Here is a 19889-nt window from a genome sequence, read left to right as displayed (position 1 = left end):
CCCTCCTGTTCCATGTGGAGGGAATAAAGACTGCTCACCTGAGGGCAAACAGTCAAGGTTACTGCAAACGAAGTAAGAGCACTGCATGGTGTCACACATGCACAAAGCCTGATGTCTGAACTGGAACTAACACCCTGGGTTATTGTTCCCAGACTCTATCACTGATTATTCCCCATCAGTGTCTGAGATGCAGCCACTGTTCACATGAACACAGCGAGTGAAATCTTTGCCTCTGGGAGGATATAAACCAGTTACTGGGTGTGACTGGGCTGTAGGGTGTGAAAAGTCTCCTGTGGGATGGGCAGAAGGATATCCTCATGGTCACCTACCTTAAAAGCTAAAAGGGATTTGTGTTTGCAACATCCTCTGAGACTCCCAGTTTTTCCCAGTTTCTGTCTGCGTCCTAAGCCTGAGCCAGTTCTCACTGGCATCTATTAAGGTCTTCCCATGGCCCTCAGTGAGAATTGGATCAAGCCCCCATACAACACATTGGCAGGTTTTATTGCATTATCAACCCAGCTTTGCAGCATCCCTGTGCCCCTTTGCCTCCATAACCTTTACGATACAGGGTTTGCTCTGCCCAGTGTGGTGACATGCCTGCTGGTCAATAATCAAGGCCACTGTGTTGATGTGCTGGAGTTACTTATTCATGCTTCTGCATAAACAAATGTCCCAAAGTTTAGAGCATTTTGTCCATATTAATGCGATAAGCAAAGAAGCAGAGAAGCCCTCCAGAAGGTCACTTCTAAACTGTTGGCAGAAACAGACTTTGAGAATATTTGGAAGATAATGGAAACACACCAAGCTAAAGAGACAGTTCTTCTGTCAGAAGTCCAACAGCAGAAGCCTGTTGAAATCCATAGCAAAATTTTTAGCAATAAAAAATATCAATAGTAAAATTGTTTTGAGAGATGTTAGATAGGCACTGTGTTAGAGAAGTATAATTTCTACCTTTACAATCAATTTTTATACTTTTTTCAACAGACCATTCACTGAAAGAGTGAAATCATGAGCAACACTTCTAGAAGATGTAACTTTCCTGATTTGATTACAAGCAAAAAGTTAGGGAAAATTATCTAAAAAAAAAAAAGAAGATTATTTGTTTCTTTCTCAAAATGGAAGATCAATTGGTAAAATATTTATTTGTTTAATGCTTAAACTCTTTGAAAACTAATATAGTTAAATAACTATTTAGTGATGGAAGATTGAATTATTTGGGTTTGAAAAATATCACTGCAAAATATTTTAACATTTAAAGCTTCTGTTGTTTTTTTTCTCATTCAGCAGACTATTAGTTGAAATTTAATTTTTATATAAGTACACATTCAAAAATGTTGCCTTGTTCCAGGCACAATGGATAACATGAACAGTACTTTCCTCTAAGAAATAGGGTAAAGACCAAAATTAATTGTTTTATATAAGAGGCATTTTCCTACTAAACATAAGTAAATATGCTGTCTGTACAAAGGGAAATATTTTGAACTATTCTCATAGAGCTGAGGTAGTGTTAGTAAAGCTGTAAACTTAAGAGGTACTTTTTGAAGGTGGTGCACTTGAGCAGCAGCATCTAGTTCTAATGCACAGCATAGTATTTATTAAAACCGTCTTGTCTGTCTTGTGTGTTTCTCTGAAGATGAATAATTTTTTTTATTAGTCAGTATATTTTTTAGTCAGTGATGTATAAACTCCAGGCATGCCTCTTCTTCCACATCCTTTTCCGAAAGAAACAATCCCACTGTATCGACCAGCACAGATGAATGGCCCACCTGAATCTCCCTAGAACACGCAGCAGAAGTAACTATCAATGGGTGTTCGTTGCTTTCCAGAGGAACATGCAGTGCAACATGTATTGCATAAGCGTGTTTAGAAAACTTGCTTCTAATCTGTTCCAACCTATGAAGTGGATCAGTTGTCTTACCTCACTTTATGGGAACTGGGAGAGGTATAAGGAGAGGTTGCTTTCAAAGCCTGAGGGAGCCTTTGGTGTAAATGCTGTAGACCAGCACCGCGCTATCATATTTCAATAGGTATTTTTTCGTTGTTGGTATAAATTGATTCTCACTTCTTTAGCAATTGGCCTGTGGACTTGGCACAGAAGACATCAAAACCAAGATCCAAGCAGCTCTTTTGAGAGTGCAGTTAATTCTGAATGATTCAGATGTCTACATCTGGAAAGAATCAAATTATTCAGACCCTGAAAGTATTTACTTTTCTTCAGTAGCTGCATGTGATGACTAAGGGTACCTTAGCTAAAGAAATGCACCTGAAGTTAACTGAGATAATCCCAGAATCAAATTCCTATTCTCTCGACCTTGTTGTTTACAGTGACCTAAATTACTCAAAGTTTTAGGATTTCTTTTTCACAGCAGTGAATTCTCTTACAAATGTGGCTAAAATCACCATTAATCTGATCAGCCTTATTGTTTAGAATTTTTTTGTACCCAGTGAAAATGGAATCATTGTTAAAAGCATATCCCGCCCTCTTTGTAACTTTGCTTCTTACCTTGCAAGAATCTCTCTTTAAAAATATATTTTTCCCTTCAGCACACAACGTGTTGCTGGTTATTTTTGCGGAATTTTCATACTTCCTTTCACATCTTTTTCTACTAACAGTTTTAAGAGTTGTTTCCCGAAGGTATTTTGATGGTTTTCCTGAAGATGTGACTCCCCAGCCAGCCACCTTGCACCTTGTGCCAGGTTTGATATCTTCATAAGAGTCAGGCAGAGGCAAAAGTTGCACATATTTATTCAGCTTTGCAATACCATTCAGCTGGGTAAAAAAAAAAAAAAGGAAGAAAATGTTTTGTCATGCAGAAAGAAATGAAATATAATCTAGTTTCAATTGGCCCTAGTATCATTAGTATCAATACTTTCCTTATAAATCACTTCTTAATATTTACGAACTGATCTTAAGCTTAATTTACCCTTTGAAAAATCCAAAAGAATTTTCCTGGTGTCAGTATAGCAATTCTCTGGCTACAAGAGCAGTAATGAGTTCAAGCCCAGTTCCATATTGATTACAGCAGGAGATAAAAAACCTGCATAGGAGTTAGGCTGTTGGGTCTATCTCGCGTTCAAGAGTCCGACTTACTACGGAACGTCTTAGTTGAAATCAGACTCTGCTGTTTGACTGACACACAAAAAACTTGCAAGGCATGGTGCAATATACCCAGTAACAGGGATAAAAACAAACAAAGCTATAACCATTAGACATGACAGCAGCCACATAGTTAGGGAAAAACGAAGTTTTGTTCAGTGCCAAGTTATTGCTCTGAGAGGTTGAAAAGGGCTTAAATGATCCAAACTGTATGTGTTTTGTCAGTCTTTGCCTGACAGATTTATCCTATAACAGGGGCCTTTTTCAGTCTGTAAATGAAAATATAGTGAAACGCTAACACATACCCTCAACGTGCCTGGTAAATGCTCACAGATACTGAACAGACATTTTCTGTTTTACACATGATCACCACACCATGATTAATTTCACTGGTGATTACACATGTTGCTGAATGGTTGTCAGTTAAATGATGCAGGCTTTGAAGCTTTTTTAAAAAGCATTCCAACAAATAATAAGTTTATAAAAAAACATCCTTATGGTTTATTGATTTATGATTAGTATTATCCATACTTTTACTCTATGTGGTTAACCCAAATAACTAACAGTAATTTTCATCCCAACATTTTGCATAGTTCAACACAGGTATCCCTTTGGGACACAGCTGTGAGCCAAACTCCAAGGCATACATCACTTGACTGCCTTTGAAAGATCATAGAATCATAGAATCACCAGGTTGGAAAAGACCCACTGAATCATCAAGTCCAACCATTCCTATCAATCACTAAACCATGCCCCTCAGTGCCTCGTCCACCCGTCCCTTAAACACCTCCAGGGAACGTGATTTGGCCACCTCCCTGGGCAGCCTGTTCCAGTGCCCAATGACCCTTTCAAAGAATGTGGTTTGGGGTTTTGGATGGGTTGCTGCAGTGAGAGGGCTAAAGAGCATTTTAGAGCAAAGAATGAGCTTGAAATGTCATTCTTGCTCACAGATCCTGTAACCTTATGTAGATTAGTACAACCAAAAGCAGGGTGTTCTGTGACAATGTTAGGATATCTAAGCAATGTACTCTTCAGTATCAAAGAAAAGCCATAATGATCATTAGCAAAATTCCTTTTCTAATAATACAATAGTAATCAACACAATACCTTGAGGAGCATTAAATCATTTTCCATGGAAGATCTGTCAAACTGAGGATGACGAAAGTACTGCATAACCTGAAATATCTGCTGTTCTTTTTCATGTGTGGATACCTGATGGGCTCCAAGAACAACTCGAACCTCTGATTTGTTTAATTTGTAAGTTAAAGAAAGTACAGGGAGAGAAGGTCACTACTGGAACTAATGATAACTCTGAAGATAATCAAAAGACATGTAGCCTAATACAATGTCATTTTACAGTACCGTGACTAAAACATAGGGAAGGATATTGTTAATTTCAATGTTTCAGCATGAGCTTGGATTTTCCTCTACAAAGTGACAATTCTTTACTGTAAATCTAGTTTGGTGAAATAATGGTATGATATCTGACCTTCAGGGATTTCCAGAGTTTGGAATTAATTTAATGTAAAAGCTTACTGGCTTTTTAAGGAGAGTCCCTTGCGCAAGGACTGAAGTGGTGATACCTTCATTAATCTTTTAATGACCTCCTTTGGACTTATGACCTAACCCTGCAAAAGACTGAAACATGCCTGATTAACACCATGTAGGTTTTGCTGCTAAGTTCAATGGGATGTCAATAAACATATTGATAGTACTCTTTCCGAGCATTATTCATGCAGGTAAGTGCTGTGCTAGACCGTACATCTTTAATATCAGTAAGATTTTTGTCCTTAACTTCACTAAATACAGGATTCAGCCCATTAAGAAACAAGGGTGGGTGTTGCCTAAGTCAAGACACTGCTATTGTGAATTTTAAAAACAGACACTGTCAAAATCCAAAAGGAGTTGTATGTCCAGTTCCTTATAATAAACAGTTAGACTTAAGCAACTCATCAACCTCCCTCTCCTCCAAGCTCTCTGAGTACCATCAGAAGTGTATTTATTAGAGTTTCTCTTCCTTCATTTTACCCTGCTAAATTTAATGCAGCCCAGTGAGATGACATTGCCAGAAGATATACTGCTGGGTTCCTGTGCTTCATCTTCAGAATACAATCTCACTACACACAGGATAACTTACTCAAGTTAGAACGAAGAGCTTATCAATTCAAATCAAGAATAAAAGTTATCTTATTCATCCCAGCTACATGCCTTACTGAAAGGTACAATTGATTTATTTGTATGTGAATGTTTGCTTGTGAAAATAACTGCAAAAGCAGTACTGGATCCTAAAAATTTCTATTTTAAGATACAAAGTATATTTACACAGTGAGAATGATATAAGATTCACAGAACTCCATCCCTCTGTCTCTTTCATGTGTCATCCACTACAGAGGTTCAGATGCTGGACTTGAAGAAAGCCCAGTCAATTGGCCACTGTGCACACAAAGAAACTTAGGGGAAAAGAACTCAAAAAAATCCCACTGCAACCTCATCCATATCTCTAACAGGTTGTTTTCAGGCTGCACAGAAATTCATGTTGCTGGCTTCATGATGTTTTTTCTAAGACAAAAATTATTCCAGAACTGATTATCTCTTAATATTCGTTCCAAAGGCTTACATGCAGTGCAGTTGCACCAGCTAAGAATAGCCTAGACATAGCACAGGGGTGGGTGGGTATGCATGGGCATCATTATACTGCACAGGAGAAGGGGACAAGACAGATATTGTTTCACTCTGCCCCAGTGGCAAAGACTCAAAGTCAGCCAAACTGATGTGCTTGTTAGAAAACCAAACCAGTGATCAGAGATATCTTCCACGGAGTACCAGAGAGAACCAGTGCCCTTTTCACTAAATAGCTCACAAATCTGAATTTGTATAGCCATAACTAAACTGGTTATCTCTAACCTATTGACTGGAGAGTGAGAAACACCAGCTCCCATCAAAAAAAGTCCCTTGATAACAAAGAGGAATGCTTGGCTTTTGTTTCGTAGATGTCTAAACCAGCACATTCTAGGTGTAAACGTTTCTACCCTTACAAAAAACGCAACTAAAACTTATTAATCTGAAAAAGTCAAATTCACTTATAAAGAAGGAGCTGTGTCCGCTGTTTCAGACTAACTGATCGAAGAAGGCCAAGTCAATGGCCAGTCAAGCTGCCCACATTGTGTTTGAGGAGGTCAGGTTTGCACAGATTTATTGTAATTGGTTTGCTTTTAGTTACTCAATGTACATTTCAAAATATGGAGAACTAAAACACTATTTAGAGAATATTTTAGCAAAACCACGGGCATTTTACTTCCCAAAGTGAACAGTAGATGTCCCCCTTAACCTGACCCACCTGTTCAACAGCTGTGCCAACCTTGGGGTATCCCACCTGGGTAAATGGTGCTTGCTCTGGCATTTGACTTGTCAGAAGGACAAGGCTTCTTGTCCTAGTCATGACTGATATTCAGTTTTTCTGAGGACAGGGAGGCATAGTGTTTCCATCTAACTCAACTTCATTTCTCAGGGTATTTTGAGACCGAGTCTCAGGCACATAGTTAAGATTTATTTAAAGCAGTAGCTTACAAAACAGCTTCAAACAGAATGACAAGTTCTTAGATCAGTTTAGTGAGAGAACTGCAGCTTTAACAATTCTTAAGAAATCAATAACCATTTTCCTTTACTTATAAGTTTGCACAGCATTCCTCATCTCAATGAAGAGTTAAAAATTCCACACTATAAGGTATATAAGATACTTACTCACAATGTGCTGCTGTCAAAACCCATTGCTCTTCCACAAGAGCTCCTCCACACACAGTTAAATTCTTTCTCTGGATGGCAGCCATAAAAGGCCGGGAATGAGGACACACAATGTGTCCTCCAATAATGTCCACACAGCCATCTGAAATATAACAGCAGTGCGATCATGTTACATGTTATACAGAGGAAGTGAGAATTTGGATTTTTATCCTTAGAGGATTACTTACATCTTGGGAAGAGGACAACAGCAGTTAGAGAGAGCAAGAGGGCTAACAGGTGTCCTGTAACAGCTCTTGCTCTTTACTGACAAGAACATTGTAAACTCTGATACAGCCTTTTCTATTTATTTGTACCTCACAGGAAACAGAGGTTGAAATGTTTTAAAAATAGCTCCTGCTCTTGAAGTTTCCCTTTGTATCATTAATTTTGTATTATTTTAACTGCAGCTTAGTTTCTTTATGTTCTTTCTTTGGGTTTCTTTAAAACCTGTTTTAAATCCTGGATGTGTCGATAATAATTGGTCCAACTCCTATAGGAAATTTGGCAGCCCTTCATTACAGGTATTATATTAGAAAATAAGCACATAACAGAATTCCTGAGTATTACATGGGATGACTGTACAATAAAACTAAAGTGTCTCAGAGAATTCAACACTTTCAACTTTAAAGAAAAAAAAAACAAACAAACAAGCAAAAACCAAACAAATGGAAATACTTTAGAAGAATGAAACTGGCCATCTCCAAGCAGGTGAACAAATGGGAGAATCTATACAAGGGCCACCAGAAAAGACTTCACTAAACACCAGTGAGAGTGAAAGTAGAATACAAAAGTCATTCCTAAACTGTGGACAGTTTAGGAACAGCAGCAGCCAGCAATTTATCTGCAGTGTTATACTGCCCACGTAATATTTTCAGTTGAAAGACTGAAAAAGATTCATACAGTACATTTATGAAAGCCACTGAGGATTGGCAGGCATGTGCTGTCTGATAAGTTTAGGAATGCCTGACACAAAACACAGGCTATGCATAAGGAGGGCAGAGCAATATCCATCTTCCTAGCAATAATTTTGAGAGTACAGGATTCAGATGAAGAAAACCCTAGAGTGTGCAAGTGTCAAATGCAAACAAAATATCTAATCAATGTTCACAAGAAAAAGATAAAAAGACACAGTGCTTGGAAAGACATTTCTGTATTGCAGACCTCTTGTGTCTGCACCCATGTTTACACACACCATGCTGGTAAACCACTACAAAGATACAGCATACCTCTGTGCAAAGAACTTAAAAAGCCTGCTGTGATCTTTTATATCTTTAGAAAGAACCATAAATGTAACTTGCCCAATATAACTAGCTCTCATTTTTATTCAAGAGTTAGAGAACAGCAGCTCTCCAGACTGTTGAATGATATCATAGCACTGCACTGAGTATTTATACGGCACAGAGGCCTATCAGCTACACCCCAGCTTGAAAATATTTCATATTTCAGGAGAGTCTTTCAAAGATCTTTTCAATGAAAAGAGTGACTCAGAATTCATAAGGTCTTGAAAGAGCCAGCTCCACTTACTCCAAAATCACTCTCCAACCTTCAGCTAATCCTGGGATTATTCGTGCAGTGGATGTTATCTCTGCAAAGAGGTATAATTCTGTTTGAATCCTTTATGGCTTTGCTATCCTAGTAAGTGGCTAGCTTAGAAAGCAGTGTGAAAGGCAAAATGTGCAACAGACCCTCATTCTAATCAGACAGGAGAAGACTTCTGTTTCTAGAGCACAATATCCAACGCAGGATTCTTTCTGCCAAGCACATTCAAGTTCATAGAAGCAATGCTGATTCACTGAAAGGCTTTAAGGACTTTCTGAGTTGCTTCCCCAGTCCCAGGCCCCAGCCCTTTGGCTGATTTAAGATGCTGACTCAACTCAGGCACCCAGCAGCTCTGGAAGGATTAGAGCTGTGGTTTAAATGGGTCTCCTGATCTGGTATCCTAAAACCACACCCAACGTTCATATTTGCCACTACAGAAAGCAGAACGAAGGAAAAAGGAACACAGTCACTGGGCAAGAAAATATATCAAAACAACTGAGTAAGATAAGGGTCAGAATCACTTGCCACAGTACTGAACAGAGCTGAAAGTGATCCAGTGACCCATGGGCTTAATGGCAGCTTAATCAACAGGGAGTCGTCGCTTGTATAAATCAATTCTCTTGAAGACCAATTACTTATGCAGCAGAGAGCCTAATAAAAGAATTTGTCAAACCACTCAAACAGAGAAGCAAGTTTTGCTTTGAGATCTCTTTATACGCAAAAGACCAATAAAATCTGAACTTGACCATAAATTAACTTTTTGCCATAGCCAAAGGAGCCCAGACAATCTGATGCACATCCTAAAATTTTATGTCAATTTTTCAGCCTTGTCTATATAAGTTTTAAGCTGAAGAAGACACTGACAAAAGCATTTGGTTATAAAACTAGAAGCAGAATACGTGTATATTAATCTGATCCTTAATATCTATGCAATCCATTTTAGGACTATGTGTAGAGCTGTTGCTCAGGAGCTCACACAGAAAGTGATCAGTTGTTATCAAACAGTATACTAGACTGTATATTTCTGATTCTAAATATCAATATAAATGGGATCTCTCGGGATTAGAGAGGATTTTTTAAAAGGCACGGGTTAAATAATAACTATGGAGTTACAGAAAAGTATCTTCAGAAGTAACTAGGACATAGGAGTAAATAGGAGTGAGTTTAGGTATTGAAAAATATATATGCAGGCTGTAAAAGATTTAGGTTTAGATGCTAGGCATAGATTTATCTTAATTGCCTGGAAAACATCTAGCAACATTTGCTAATGTTTTATTCTGTGTCTCCCAAATAATTTTTCTTGAAAATAGATCAGATGAATATAGGATTATATGTTCCACATCTCTTTTCACTTGAACTGACAGCTCATGTAGGAATATCCAAGGATAAAACATTTTAGTACTATGAGTTTGAGCAGGTCTCAGTAATTTTTGCTCACAAGTGCTCATCCTGATCACATCTGTGCATATGTCAGAAAAGAAACACTCCAATATGGTAATACTGCTCATTAAAATGTCATAAAATCAGACTTTCACAACTATTTATAAGCGGTAAATGCAAGACCGGTACCTATGATACCTGGTAATACTGGTTTCAGGAAAACATTGGAAAAAAAGAGAACACCAGTGCTACAAACTCCTCAGAGTTACAGGGGATGGGCAGATAATGAGGAGAAAAAATAAAGAAAACTAAAAGGTGGTTGTGGTTTTGCAGTGTCACCACACCACATAGATGACAGTGTCTCTGACAAGTCATATCAGTGACAAAGAACTCTGTGATCTCTAAAATTATCTCCACATCTGCCTTCTCCAGAGAAATCACCAAAAATTACTCTCTGTCCCGGGCAATGGCAAATTCAAGCCAGCTGGCTGGCCAAGGTCTTCAACAGGTAAAACACACAACAGGCCGGGCCAACTGAGCTCAAAGATATGACACAGCCAGAACACAGAAGCCTTCTACAGGCTGATTGTAGTAGGGCTCAAGCCTTCAAGAAGCCTTCCAAGCTGTGTGGTAATGATACCTCAGTTAACGGACCCAGTTAGTTAATAGACTATTTGATATTCCAAGTTATTTAACATTGATGAACGTTACCTCTATTATTTGGGTTTATATTTGAAAGTGGGGAACTGTGCCTTTACAAGGCTCTAATAAAATTTATTCAGTTTTCAGGACTCAATGCAGTTGCCTAAAGCTATGCATTTAGTGACATTTGAGATACCCTGCGTTTCGCAGACGTGGGCCAAGGGCTGACAAATCCAACATAGCATCTACAGAAGACCCATGTCTTTCTGCAGGTTCAAGACACCCTGAAACATTTTAAATGGCGTTGTAACTTTAGCTCTTGGCCACTAAACCACACTCAGTGCTACCTGGATGCTCATCCAGTGCAAAGTTAATGAGGTATCATCAGATGCTGAAAGGAGCAAATATCAGATTACTGCACCCTGAGGGGCTCCTGGACAGCACAGTTAACTCTCTAATGAGGGGGGAATGGTCTGGGATTCATCTATGACCTGAAGGCTACCTGAGGTGTCTAGAACTAAACTATACATATTCATGGGAGCAATTGAATCGAGCCTAAATTTCTATGAGTCTGCTGTGGAATTAGACATTTAGTGTCTTGCAAAGTTTCACCCCAGTACTTGTAAATTCACTTTGCAAATGCTACAGCAAGAACTGGAAGGGAGGAGTTGGTATCTTCATACCACAACAGATGACGCAATTTCTCACTATCACCTCTACGTGTTGGGGAGTTGGTTTTTTTGTCTTGTTACAGTTACAATTGTCAAATATCCTTAAGAGAAAAAATAAACCACATCCTTTTCATCTAGCTGTCTATATTAAACAGTGAATAGTGGGGAACACCAGACAGAAATCATGGGAGCTTTCCTCACTTTGTCCACCTCTGTTGCTGTCATTCTCCTGGTAATTCGTGGAGGTAAGAGCCATTTCTGTCTTTTTGAGGGTAAAAGCTGACATTCAGAGATTGAGGCAAGTATTAATACATTACATGCATTAATGTAGAGGAAGTAGTTTTATTTATTGAGTTCTTATTAGCTCTTTTCCACTGTCTGCATGTGTTTGATCTTTCATGCAAACAAAATAATTTCTGAATGGGTAGCATTAATTAAGGCTGCACAGGGGACAGGCTGTTTGGAGGAGTTCAGAGGAGTTAAGATAATGATTATCTGGCCTTTCTCTCCAGAGGCATGTAAATATATTAATCTTTTGATTTTCTTTTTTCTTTCTGAAAAACAGGTTCCTGTAATGTTACTTAGACTACAAAGCTCAGTCTCCATGTGTTCACATAAGTCACAAATTATACATTTATTATGTGGCAGATCTTTGTTACCAACAATGAAAGCTAAGAAATTAATCATAGCAGTGAACTTCAGGAAAAGAAATCTGTGCAAGAGCAACAATACTTTGATGCTTTTCTAGTCAAAGGTCACTCCACTGATCTAATTTTGATCCCACTGAAACATATAGAAATAGTATTGCTGAGATTAGAGACTACCAGCATCCTGGCATACGTGCATATTTGTGTATCTGTGTACTTTGTAATTACATTAACTGTTTCTTCTAAGAGACTTTGAGTGTCTTACAATACTTGTTACCCAGCTGTGTGTATTGTGGCTTATTTTTACTTTTAGGTTTATGTGTGGATATCATTGGAGGATATGAAGTAGCACCACACTCCCGACCATTTATGGCTCTAATCTACGGAGCAAATGGAAAACCTATTTGTGGAGGAGCTTTGATCAAGGAAAACTGGGTGTTAACAGCTGCCCACTGCAACGTGTAAGTTCTTACTCTGATTCAGAGATTGTCCTTAGTGAGAATCTGGTGTCTCTTCAAGAATAAAAGTTAATATCCTTGGTGGTTTTGTGCATTTAGCATGACCATGATCACATTTTGATTACTGTGTTTTATAACTTCTATTAAAAAATGTCCTTCAGTGAGTAAGAAAAAATATGACAAGGTGTACTGATCTTTACTGTTTCTAAAGAATTATTTTATCACAGAATCACAGAATCACAGAATAACCAGGTTGGAAGAGACCCACCGGATCACCAAGTCCAACCGTTCCCACCAAACACTTTTATAAGCTTTTAGCTGCATGCACAGAATAGCAACACTGAAGTAGTGAATTTGGGGGAAAGGTTTATCCCTGTTTTCTCAGCCAACCACTGCAATAGGCCAGAGGACTGGCCAGTCTAAATATCTGCCCAAAAACTGGAAACAAATTCTTGTGATTTTATTCTGTAAAAGATATGCAGTTCAGCACACAAAGACAGCATGCTGTTATGCAGAAGCAAAAATCCTCCAGGCAGATGACAGGAGAGACTGGGAGATCTCTGGTATGTTGGTTTGTCAGCCAGCCTTTCTTCTTGCTATCTGACTCAAGACACAAATGGCTGTTTGACCCTGCAGAGTCCATCAGTGAGGCAAGATGTGAGGTTTAAACAACACGTCCTACCCCTTGCCTTTTCGGGAGGACTGGAGCTGCTCCTGAGCCAGACCTCACACAGACTCTGTCAATGGCCTTCCCGGGACCAGTGAGTAAATTATTGGACTCTGTAGACATCAGAGAAATAAATCCATCTTTCCTGCCTCCACCCAAACAGAGATAGACAAGGACTACTACAGAGCCCAAAAGCTGTCAAATTAATACAAGGTATAGAATGCTTCCAAATGAAATCACATTTAAGAGAAAATTCAATAAATTATTAACCTATGATGAGCAGTCAACAGTCAGACAGCTCTTAATAGCTGAAAGAAAGGAGTAACCACTTCCTCAGGGTTATGTTTGCTGCAGTAAGTTGCAAATGAGGGCCAACCTACACATCTGCTCTAAGAATATTCTCCCATTCAGCTGTAATACACAGCTATACCCATGGTCCGATATAAAGGTCCGCTTGAACTACTTGACCAAGGAGTAGTAGACTCCTGATTTTTGTACCAGAGAGCCCCAGCTGGCACAATTGTCATGGCTTCATAATCTAATAAGTATATGAGGTGGCAGAATAAGTTAGAGAAAGGGAATCAGCTACTTCTCACACAGACTCAGAAAAAGCAAGGGTACAATTCAGCCCAGTCATGATGATCTCTGAACTAACAGTGCTGTGAGCTATTCTCCTAAATTTTCAGCACAAACTGCAGAGAGCACACTTGGTGAGACCACTACCAGCAGCAAAGCTGATGTACCCACCTCTCATTCACTTCCCAAAGGGAAGCAATAGGGATAGGTTAAGAACCTGAAGCTTGACTATGTTTCTGGAAAGCTGAAAAGAGGATAGCATGATTTTTGATCCACTGAGTCAATTTTTTTTAACTCCTTATAAAAACAGAGTAATTTTTTATTCTTTTCTAAATTACTGTTGCTTTCCAGGCATGAGAGAAGAGACTCTGTAGCAGCTGGACATTACAGCACCATATTTAACAGTGAAGAATTATGGAGTTACATCAAGTAAACCCCTCTTGAATCTCACTAATCACATTATCTCTCCTCTCAGGGAAGGAGGCAAAGTTACTCTTGGAGCTCATTCAGAGAAAGCAAAAGAAAAAGAAAAACAGGTTATTCGAATTGCAAAACTGATTCGCTACCCATGCTACTCTTCCATGTCTAGGGAAAACGACATTATGCTGCTTCAGGTATAGATTTTACACATTGCCTATGGAATATGCATATCCTACAATGTACCAGTTTCTTCTGTCTTGTGTGGGAGATGAGTCGAGGGAGTTCCTGGTGTTTTTTTTCTGGGGTGATATAGTCTGGTCAACTAACCCAGCAGACTGGGGTACGGGGGATGCACTGCGAACTAAGGCCAGCAACAATTCCTGCAATACATGCCATTGCTATAAGTAGAAAAATTCTGAGCCTTGATCAAGATATTTCTGTTCCTGGCTTATCGGTGAAACAATAAAGATTGTCCACAGAAAGAAGTGTATTTCACACACACAAATACTTCGTTTAAAAACCCTAATGTTCTGTCTGGAAACCAGTTCAAATTAAAAGTTTCTGACTTGTCTGATTCTCTTCAGTGATTACTGTTATTTTGTCCTCCCAATAGTCTGAAAGCAAGAGAAGTAAAATAAGGTATTTTTTAGAGGTAATATTTCAGCAAAAGCTAAGTGGGTTTTGATGAGACAAAGAATACTCATTTCCTCATTCTAACATAAATCTTGTCACAAGGAAACAAGGAATCTCAAAAAGCAGTTGCAGTAATCCACATTACCATAATGGAAGAGATCCAATGATTAACATGCTGGGGCCTCTGTTAGACTTTGCCAAGTGATAACTATTTTCCATATCTTATACAGCTTCAGAAAAGAGCAACACGCACTAAAGCTGTACAACCCATTCCCCTGCCTACTTCTGATGATGATCCCAAACCAGGAACAACTTGCACAGTGGCAGGATGGGGACAAACTCAAAATCGTCTGAGAAAGCTTTCCGATACTCTGAGGGAGGTCAATATCACTGTCATCAGTAGGCAAATCTGCAATGACAACAAGCACTATAACAACAGACCCGTTATAACAGACAACATGATATGCGCAGGGGCTAAAAAGGGAGGAAAGGATTCATGTACTGTAAGTATATTTACTGCCTATATCCACATAGATTATATTAAAAATAAAATATAAAGCACTACCTTTTGCACATCTATAGTTTCTGACTTCGGTTCAATGAAGAATTTTATTAAAAATGAGTGAATTTACCAATGCTTGCTCTTCTCAGCCTTAAAATCAAAACTTTTGATCATAATTCGCCTTCACAGATTCTGGGTATTGTGGAATTATCCAGGCAGTGCAGATAGCTATTCTTTTCCTCAACAAAATTCTTCTAATACAAGAATCTCCACGAAATATCATATGAGCCCATTCTCAAGCAGGTAACCTCAGTGGTAAAACTTCTCTGATGTCAGAGGGCTTTGAAACAAGTTTTGCTGATAAAAAGTGTTTTGACTGGGCCCTGAGTGAAATGCACAACTGTGTGATAACTAACACATTTTAAAAATTCAAATATTAAATGAATTGAGTTACAAAAAAGGTAGCAATTTCCAGAGGCTTTCTGTTTTTCAAAAGGAATGTTTCCAGCTTTTTTTTCATATTCAAACAAGACTAACTATTACTTAGCTATAGTCCTGAGCTAGATTCATTCCTGTTACTCATGCTTGAAAGATCAGTTTGAAGCCTTTTTTCTTCTTTTTTTCTTTTTTTATTGCTAATGGAAATCTTACCTTCCAATGAGGAAAAAAAAGAAATTCACAATAGCACTGTCCACATTTTTATTTCCTTCATGTAGCTGGTGCAAATTTTATGTAAAAGAAGCACTTCTTAGTTTCTGTAAACTTGAATAACATTTTTTTCCCCTTTTTCCAGGGGGATTCAGGTGGACCTTTAAGATGTAATAATGTGATAAGAGGCATCACATCTTTCGGGAAACCAAACAAGTGTGGTGCTGCTGATGGCCCTGGTGTCTACACTCGACTCACAAAGGGATACCTTCAGTGGATAAGGAAAACCATAGGGGGAGCCTGATTGATAGACTGGATTTTGAATAAGTGATTTCCTACTTCATAATTCTGTAACGAAATCTAGGTTTGAAATTTGCTTAAAAAATAGTTTCATTATAATGGTGAAAGAAGTATTCCCACACTGAATTTTAGCAGCTTGATGTCCTTATAGATGAAAACATATGTCTGTTTGTAGGCCAGAACACAGTGCTCTGCTACAATAGCATTTGTAGCTTATAATATCAGCTATGGAGTCACTCAACAGGTATTTGTGACTCAGGGTTTCAATGTTCTTGTGTTGTACATTCAGTTTAAGCACTACATGGATGAGTATTTCTGATCAAGAATCTAATCCAGTAGTTTGTGTCCTCACTGCATGCTCAGTATATTCTGCACTCTTCTTTATCTGGACCTCTGCAAATAACCCTGAAAGTTAGAGAGATGCTAGGTACAATTCCTGACACCTGAAAAACTAGGTAATTTCCCCACAGCAGAGCTCCTGATTTCACAGATTGCTAAGCTTCAAAAAATTGCATTTCAGCAATTGCATTTGATTGTGGGATATAGGAACTGTGTATTTCATAACTGCCTTCTATTTGAAACATCTAGAATTCATCCCTTTGTGTACTTTGCTTTTAATAAAGATGGCAATAAAAACCTACTGCTTGCAGCTGTCAGTTTATATGGAAAGCTCCGTCTGCTGGAGATAGTCTGTGTACATAATATTTTGGATGTGCAATATGTTTGCAGAATGCAACAAGATAAGCAATATTATGTTAAAAACAATCATCTCGATGGTCTTGTATCGATGGTCTTGGGCACTTTCAATGCCATGAACCCCTCAAAAAGAGCTTGGTTTTGTTTTATGTTGCTTGGGGTGGGGATGTTACTTGGAAATAGGCATTAGCTAAAAGAAAGCATTCAATGGGTGAGGAAATCTTGTATTGATTTTAATTTTAAAATGATTAGTTTATCCTGAGCAATTAAACATAATTTATAAACACATCATGGGAAAATACAGACTGAAACTTTTCAACACAACTGCCTTTACCTGATCTTGTTGAAAAGAAACAGTACTTTTGTCACAGAGGAATAATAAAGGGTGAAGGAAGGAGAAGGCCTAAACTATTATACAGGCATCTTTACTGAAAGTTTTGATGCTGAGCATCTTCTTTTCTGTTTTCTGTCCGTTACAAAAGTTACATACTCCTTATTTTTTTCCTAGAATGTTTGTTCTGACTCTTGGGCTTAACACACCAACACGTACAAAAACACAGGCACACACAAATACAGAAGCAAAGCAGGAGCAGAGGCAATAATTCCCAGCCAAGGAGGATTGCATCAGTGAAACTGAGAGGAGAATTTGGCCCACTGACTGGTACTGACACCCAGAGTGGTGACTCTGATTCTGTCTTTAAACACACAGGAAATAAGTAAGGCAAGTCCAAGACAGCTCTTGCAAACTACCAAGCCCTTGACTAGGAAAGAATTGATTCTCAAATCTTAAGGAAAACAAAGGCATCTTTCTTAATCTGGTGAAAAATCTGTGGCTGATCTTCATGGCAAGCTATTTCACTCTTTCCATAAATGGGTCTTACTTCACTTCTTTCCTCTTCGCACATTTTCCCACTGCATCTCTTTCATCCTGCTATCGTATTTATTCATGTTACTTATCCCTCTTCGGTCTCCCTCTGCCTCTTCCCAGGACATCACATGCCTGCCAGTAGAAAATCTCACCCAAATTCCATCATTCAGTACCTCCCCATTTTTCAGACAGTCATTCTAACCCAAGTAGGGTCAGAAGGAATGAGAGGTTTTGACTAAGGAGAAGTTTACATTGCATGGAGAAATCTGAAAAAAAAACCCAAAACAATTGGTCTACCCCCAGCCCCAGCTTGAACTTTAGGATCTACCACAAAACACTAAAAAAAAATTTATTTTTAATAATTTAATATTAATTTTTAATACTGTTTTTAAAAATTTTAATAATAAGCATTATTCAGTGAATTGTGCAAGATGAGCCAGTGGAACTGGACTTACACAGCAACTATAACATTCAAGTCTCTGTCATCACTACCAGTAGTGGAAACCATAGGAAAAAAGCAAAAGAAAGGAGATGAAACTGAGATTTCACCTAGGCTGGGAATTTCTCTAATGAAGAGGCATGAACCCATTCCCAGTATAGCCCAACCACTATGGGATAGAACCCATGCAGCTTTACGTACTAGCTAAGAGGAATGTTACGATCATTTGATGTCATTTTCACATCAAAATGCAACAATTTCTTCTCACTGTGGATGAGTTAACTGGAAGAAATGGACAGGTATGAACTGCATTACTGCAACATTTATGTAGGTATCGTCAAGCCAGATCATATACTGGCGGAAGGACAGGAGGCTGTCTGCGAAAGACTACTTAGTACATTTACGTGCAGAAACCAAAGGATTGCCTAGCCTGAGATTCTTTAACCCATTTCATTGCATTACAGACATACAATCTGTTGTCATATTGGTCTGCTTGGGAAGACACACATCCTGTATGGCCAATGAAGGCTTTCCTCTCATAAAAAATACTTTTGCCCTGAAATTTTCTGTTCCATATATTTTATAGTGCTCAGCCTTACATAGGACTGTGGGTATGATGGCCTGAATCGAGGCAATATAAATTTTACCTTATCTTCCATGCCAGATCTGGAGACTCACCGCTTAGAGACTTTAGGTGCAGAACAAGCTGGTCTCCTAGAAATGGGTGTTGATTTCTGTCTGAGTCTGGGCCTGAAAGCTATATAAGGCATGCAGCAGGTAATGAGCTAAAACCATGCCCCACTCTACAGGAAGAAAGTCAGGATCTCATATTTTGCCCAAGACTTAGTATGCTAAGACCTTTACAAGGCAGCTATGCAAGAAAAAAAATCTATTTTCAGCAACTGCATACTTTGTATCTGCAAGTATTCAGCAACATTACCTGCAAAATGGGGCCAGGCTTTTCCCAGTGGTGCCCAGGAATAGGACAAGGGGCAACAGCCACAAACTGGAAATAAGGAGGTTCCACCTGAACACGAGGAAAACCTTCTTTACTGTGAGGGTGACAGAGCACTGGAACAGGCTGCCCAGGAAGGTTGTGGAATCTCCTTCTCTGGAGATGTTCAATACCTGCCTGGACACATTTCTGTGCAAACTACTCTAGTTGAGCCTGCTTTAGCAGCAGTTTGGACTGGATAATCTCCAGAGGTCCCTTTCAACCCCTACCATTCTGTGACTTTGTGATTCTGTGAAAAGTTGAATGAAGCATAATCATGCTGCCTACTCAAGTCCTTAAAATCCTATTACGGAAAGATAGATATTTGCCATGGAAAAGAAACTGACAGTAAAGGGGCCTATCTAGAAAAGAAGCATATCCAGGAAAGACACTCCAGTAATTTCACTCTGCATTAGACGGAGTCTGGAATTTACATGCATGCTTAAATGTTTTCTCAGACATTGTCACAGGATAGAGCTACAGGTCACACATACAAGATTCTCTCTTATTTTGGGGCTGTTGGTTAGTTCTACTGAAATCAGTGACTTCTCACACTAATAGATATAATGTTAAAATAGTTCTGGAAAAATACAGTTTGACCATGCAATAACTAACAAGCACAATTAACTAAGAAATGAGTACCTCTCAGTCTGAAAGAAATGTATTTTCTAATTTTGACAGTTTAGCATCCAACAAAATGTGCTTAGCTTCAGTATTGACCAGCTCCTTCAGCACCATAGCCATCCATCCATCCTGTGTTATACATCTCCTCCTGTATTTGGCAAATCAAGAGCAATTAGGTACTCTCAAAGGAAAGCGAGAGAATTTCCAGGAGAATCCAAAAAGTATATGAGGAAAGAGATTAATTTCACTGCTTTTTTCCAATTCAAAAGAGAAAAAACGTTTTTTAACATTTTAAAAGAATTATTTAA

General features: G+C 38.6%; 2 protein-coding genes across 2 annotated transcripts; one reads left to right on the top strand and one right to left on the bottom strand.

Annotated features, from left to right (window-relative positions):
• Positions 1-1650: 1650 nt before the first annotated feature.
• LOC138733709 (granzyme A-like) lies at positions 1651-7575 on the bottom strand. The gene is made up of 7 exons (XM_069881175.1): positions 7553-7575; positions 7066-7136; positions 6839-6980; positions 5055-5070; positions 4205-4336; positions 2504-2770; positions 1651-1776 (listed from the first exon to the last, which is right to left on the bottom strand). Exons 1-7 carry the CDS (start codon positions 7573-7575, stop codon positions 1651-1653), a joined length of 777 nt encoding a protein of 258 aa, XP_069737276.1.
• A 3698-nt stretch (positions 7576-11273) lies between these two features.
• Positions 11274-16039, top strand: GZMA (granzyme A). Its single transcript, XM_069880252.1, has 5 exons — positions 11274-11354; positions 12070-12217; positions 13933-14071; positions 14741-15013; positions 15806-16039. The coding sequence occupies exons 1-5, from the start codon at positions 11294-11296 to the stop codon at positions 15962-15964; spliced, it is 780 nt and encodes a 259-aa protein (XP_069736353.1). The 5' UTR covers positions 11274-11293; the 3' UTR covers positions 15965-16039.
• Positions 16040-19889: the final 3850 nt, after the last annotated feature.

The sequence above is a fragment of the Phaenicophaeus curvirostris genome, chromosome Z, assembly GCF_032191515.1.
Source record: "Phaenicophaeus curvirostris isolate KB17595 chromosome Z, BPBGC_Pcur_1.0, whole genome shotgun sequence".
NCBI lineage: Eukaryota > Metazoa > Chordata > Aves > Cuculiformes > Cuculidae > Phaenicophaeus > Phaenicophaeus curvirostris.
The sequence above is the reverse complement of the archived record's forward strand: the minus strand, read 5'-3'. Positions and strand labels throughout refer to the sequence as shown.

What these genes read in the sequence shown, in the direction of transcription:
- LOC138733709 (XM_069881175.1), bottom strand. Translation starts at nt 7,575, where the DNA reads ATGGCCAGTTTCATTCTTCTAAA. An exon ending in TGTTGTCCTCTTCCCAAGAT is followed by an intron (nt 6,981 to 7,065) that starts GTAAGTAATCCT and finishes GTTATATTTCAG; the next exon opens with ATGGCTGTGTGGACATTATT. An exon ending in TAAAGAGAGATTCTTGCAAG is followed by an intron (nt 1,777 to 2,503) that starts GTAAGAAGCAAA and finishes TGCGTGTTCTAG; the next exon opens with GGAGATTCAGGTGGGCCATT.
- GZMA (XM_069880252.1), top strand. Translation starts at nt 11,294, where the DNA reads ATGGGAGCTTTCCTCACTTTGTCCACCTCTGTTGCTGTCATTCTCCTG. An exon ending in ACAGCTGCCCACTGCAACGT is followed by an intron (nt 12,218 to 13,932) that starts GTAAGTTCTTAC and finishes CTCTCCTCTCAG; the next exon opens with GGAAGGAGGCAAAGTTACTC. An exon ending in GAGGAAAGGATTCATGTACT is followed by an intron (nt 15,014 to 15,805) that starts GTAAGTATATTT and finishes CCCTTTTTCCAG; the next exon opens with GGGGATTCAGGTGGACCTTT.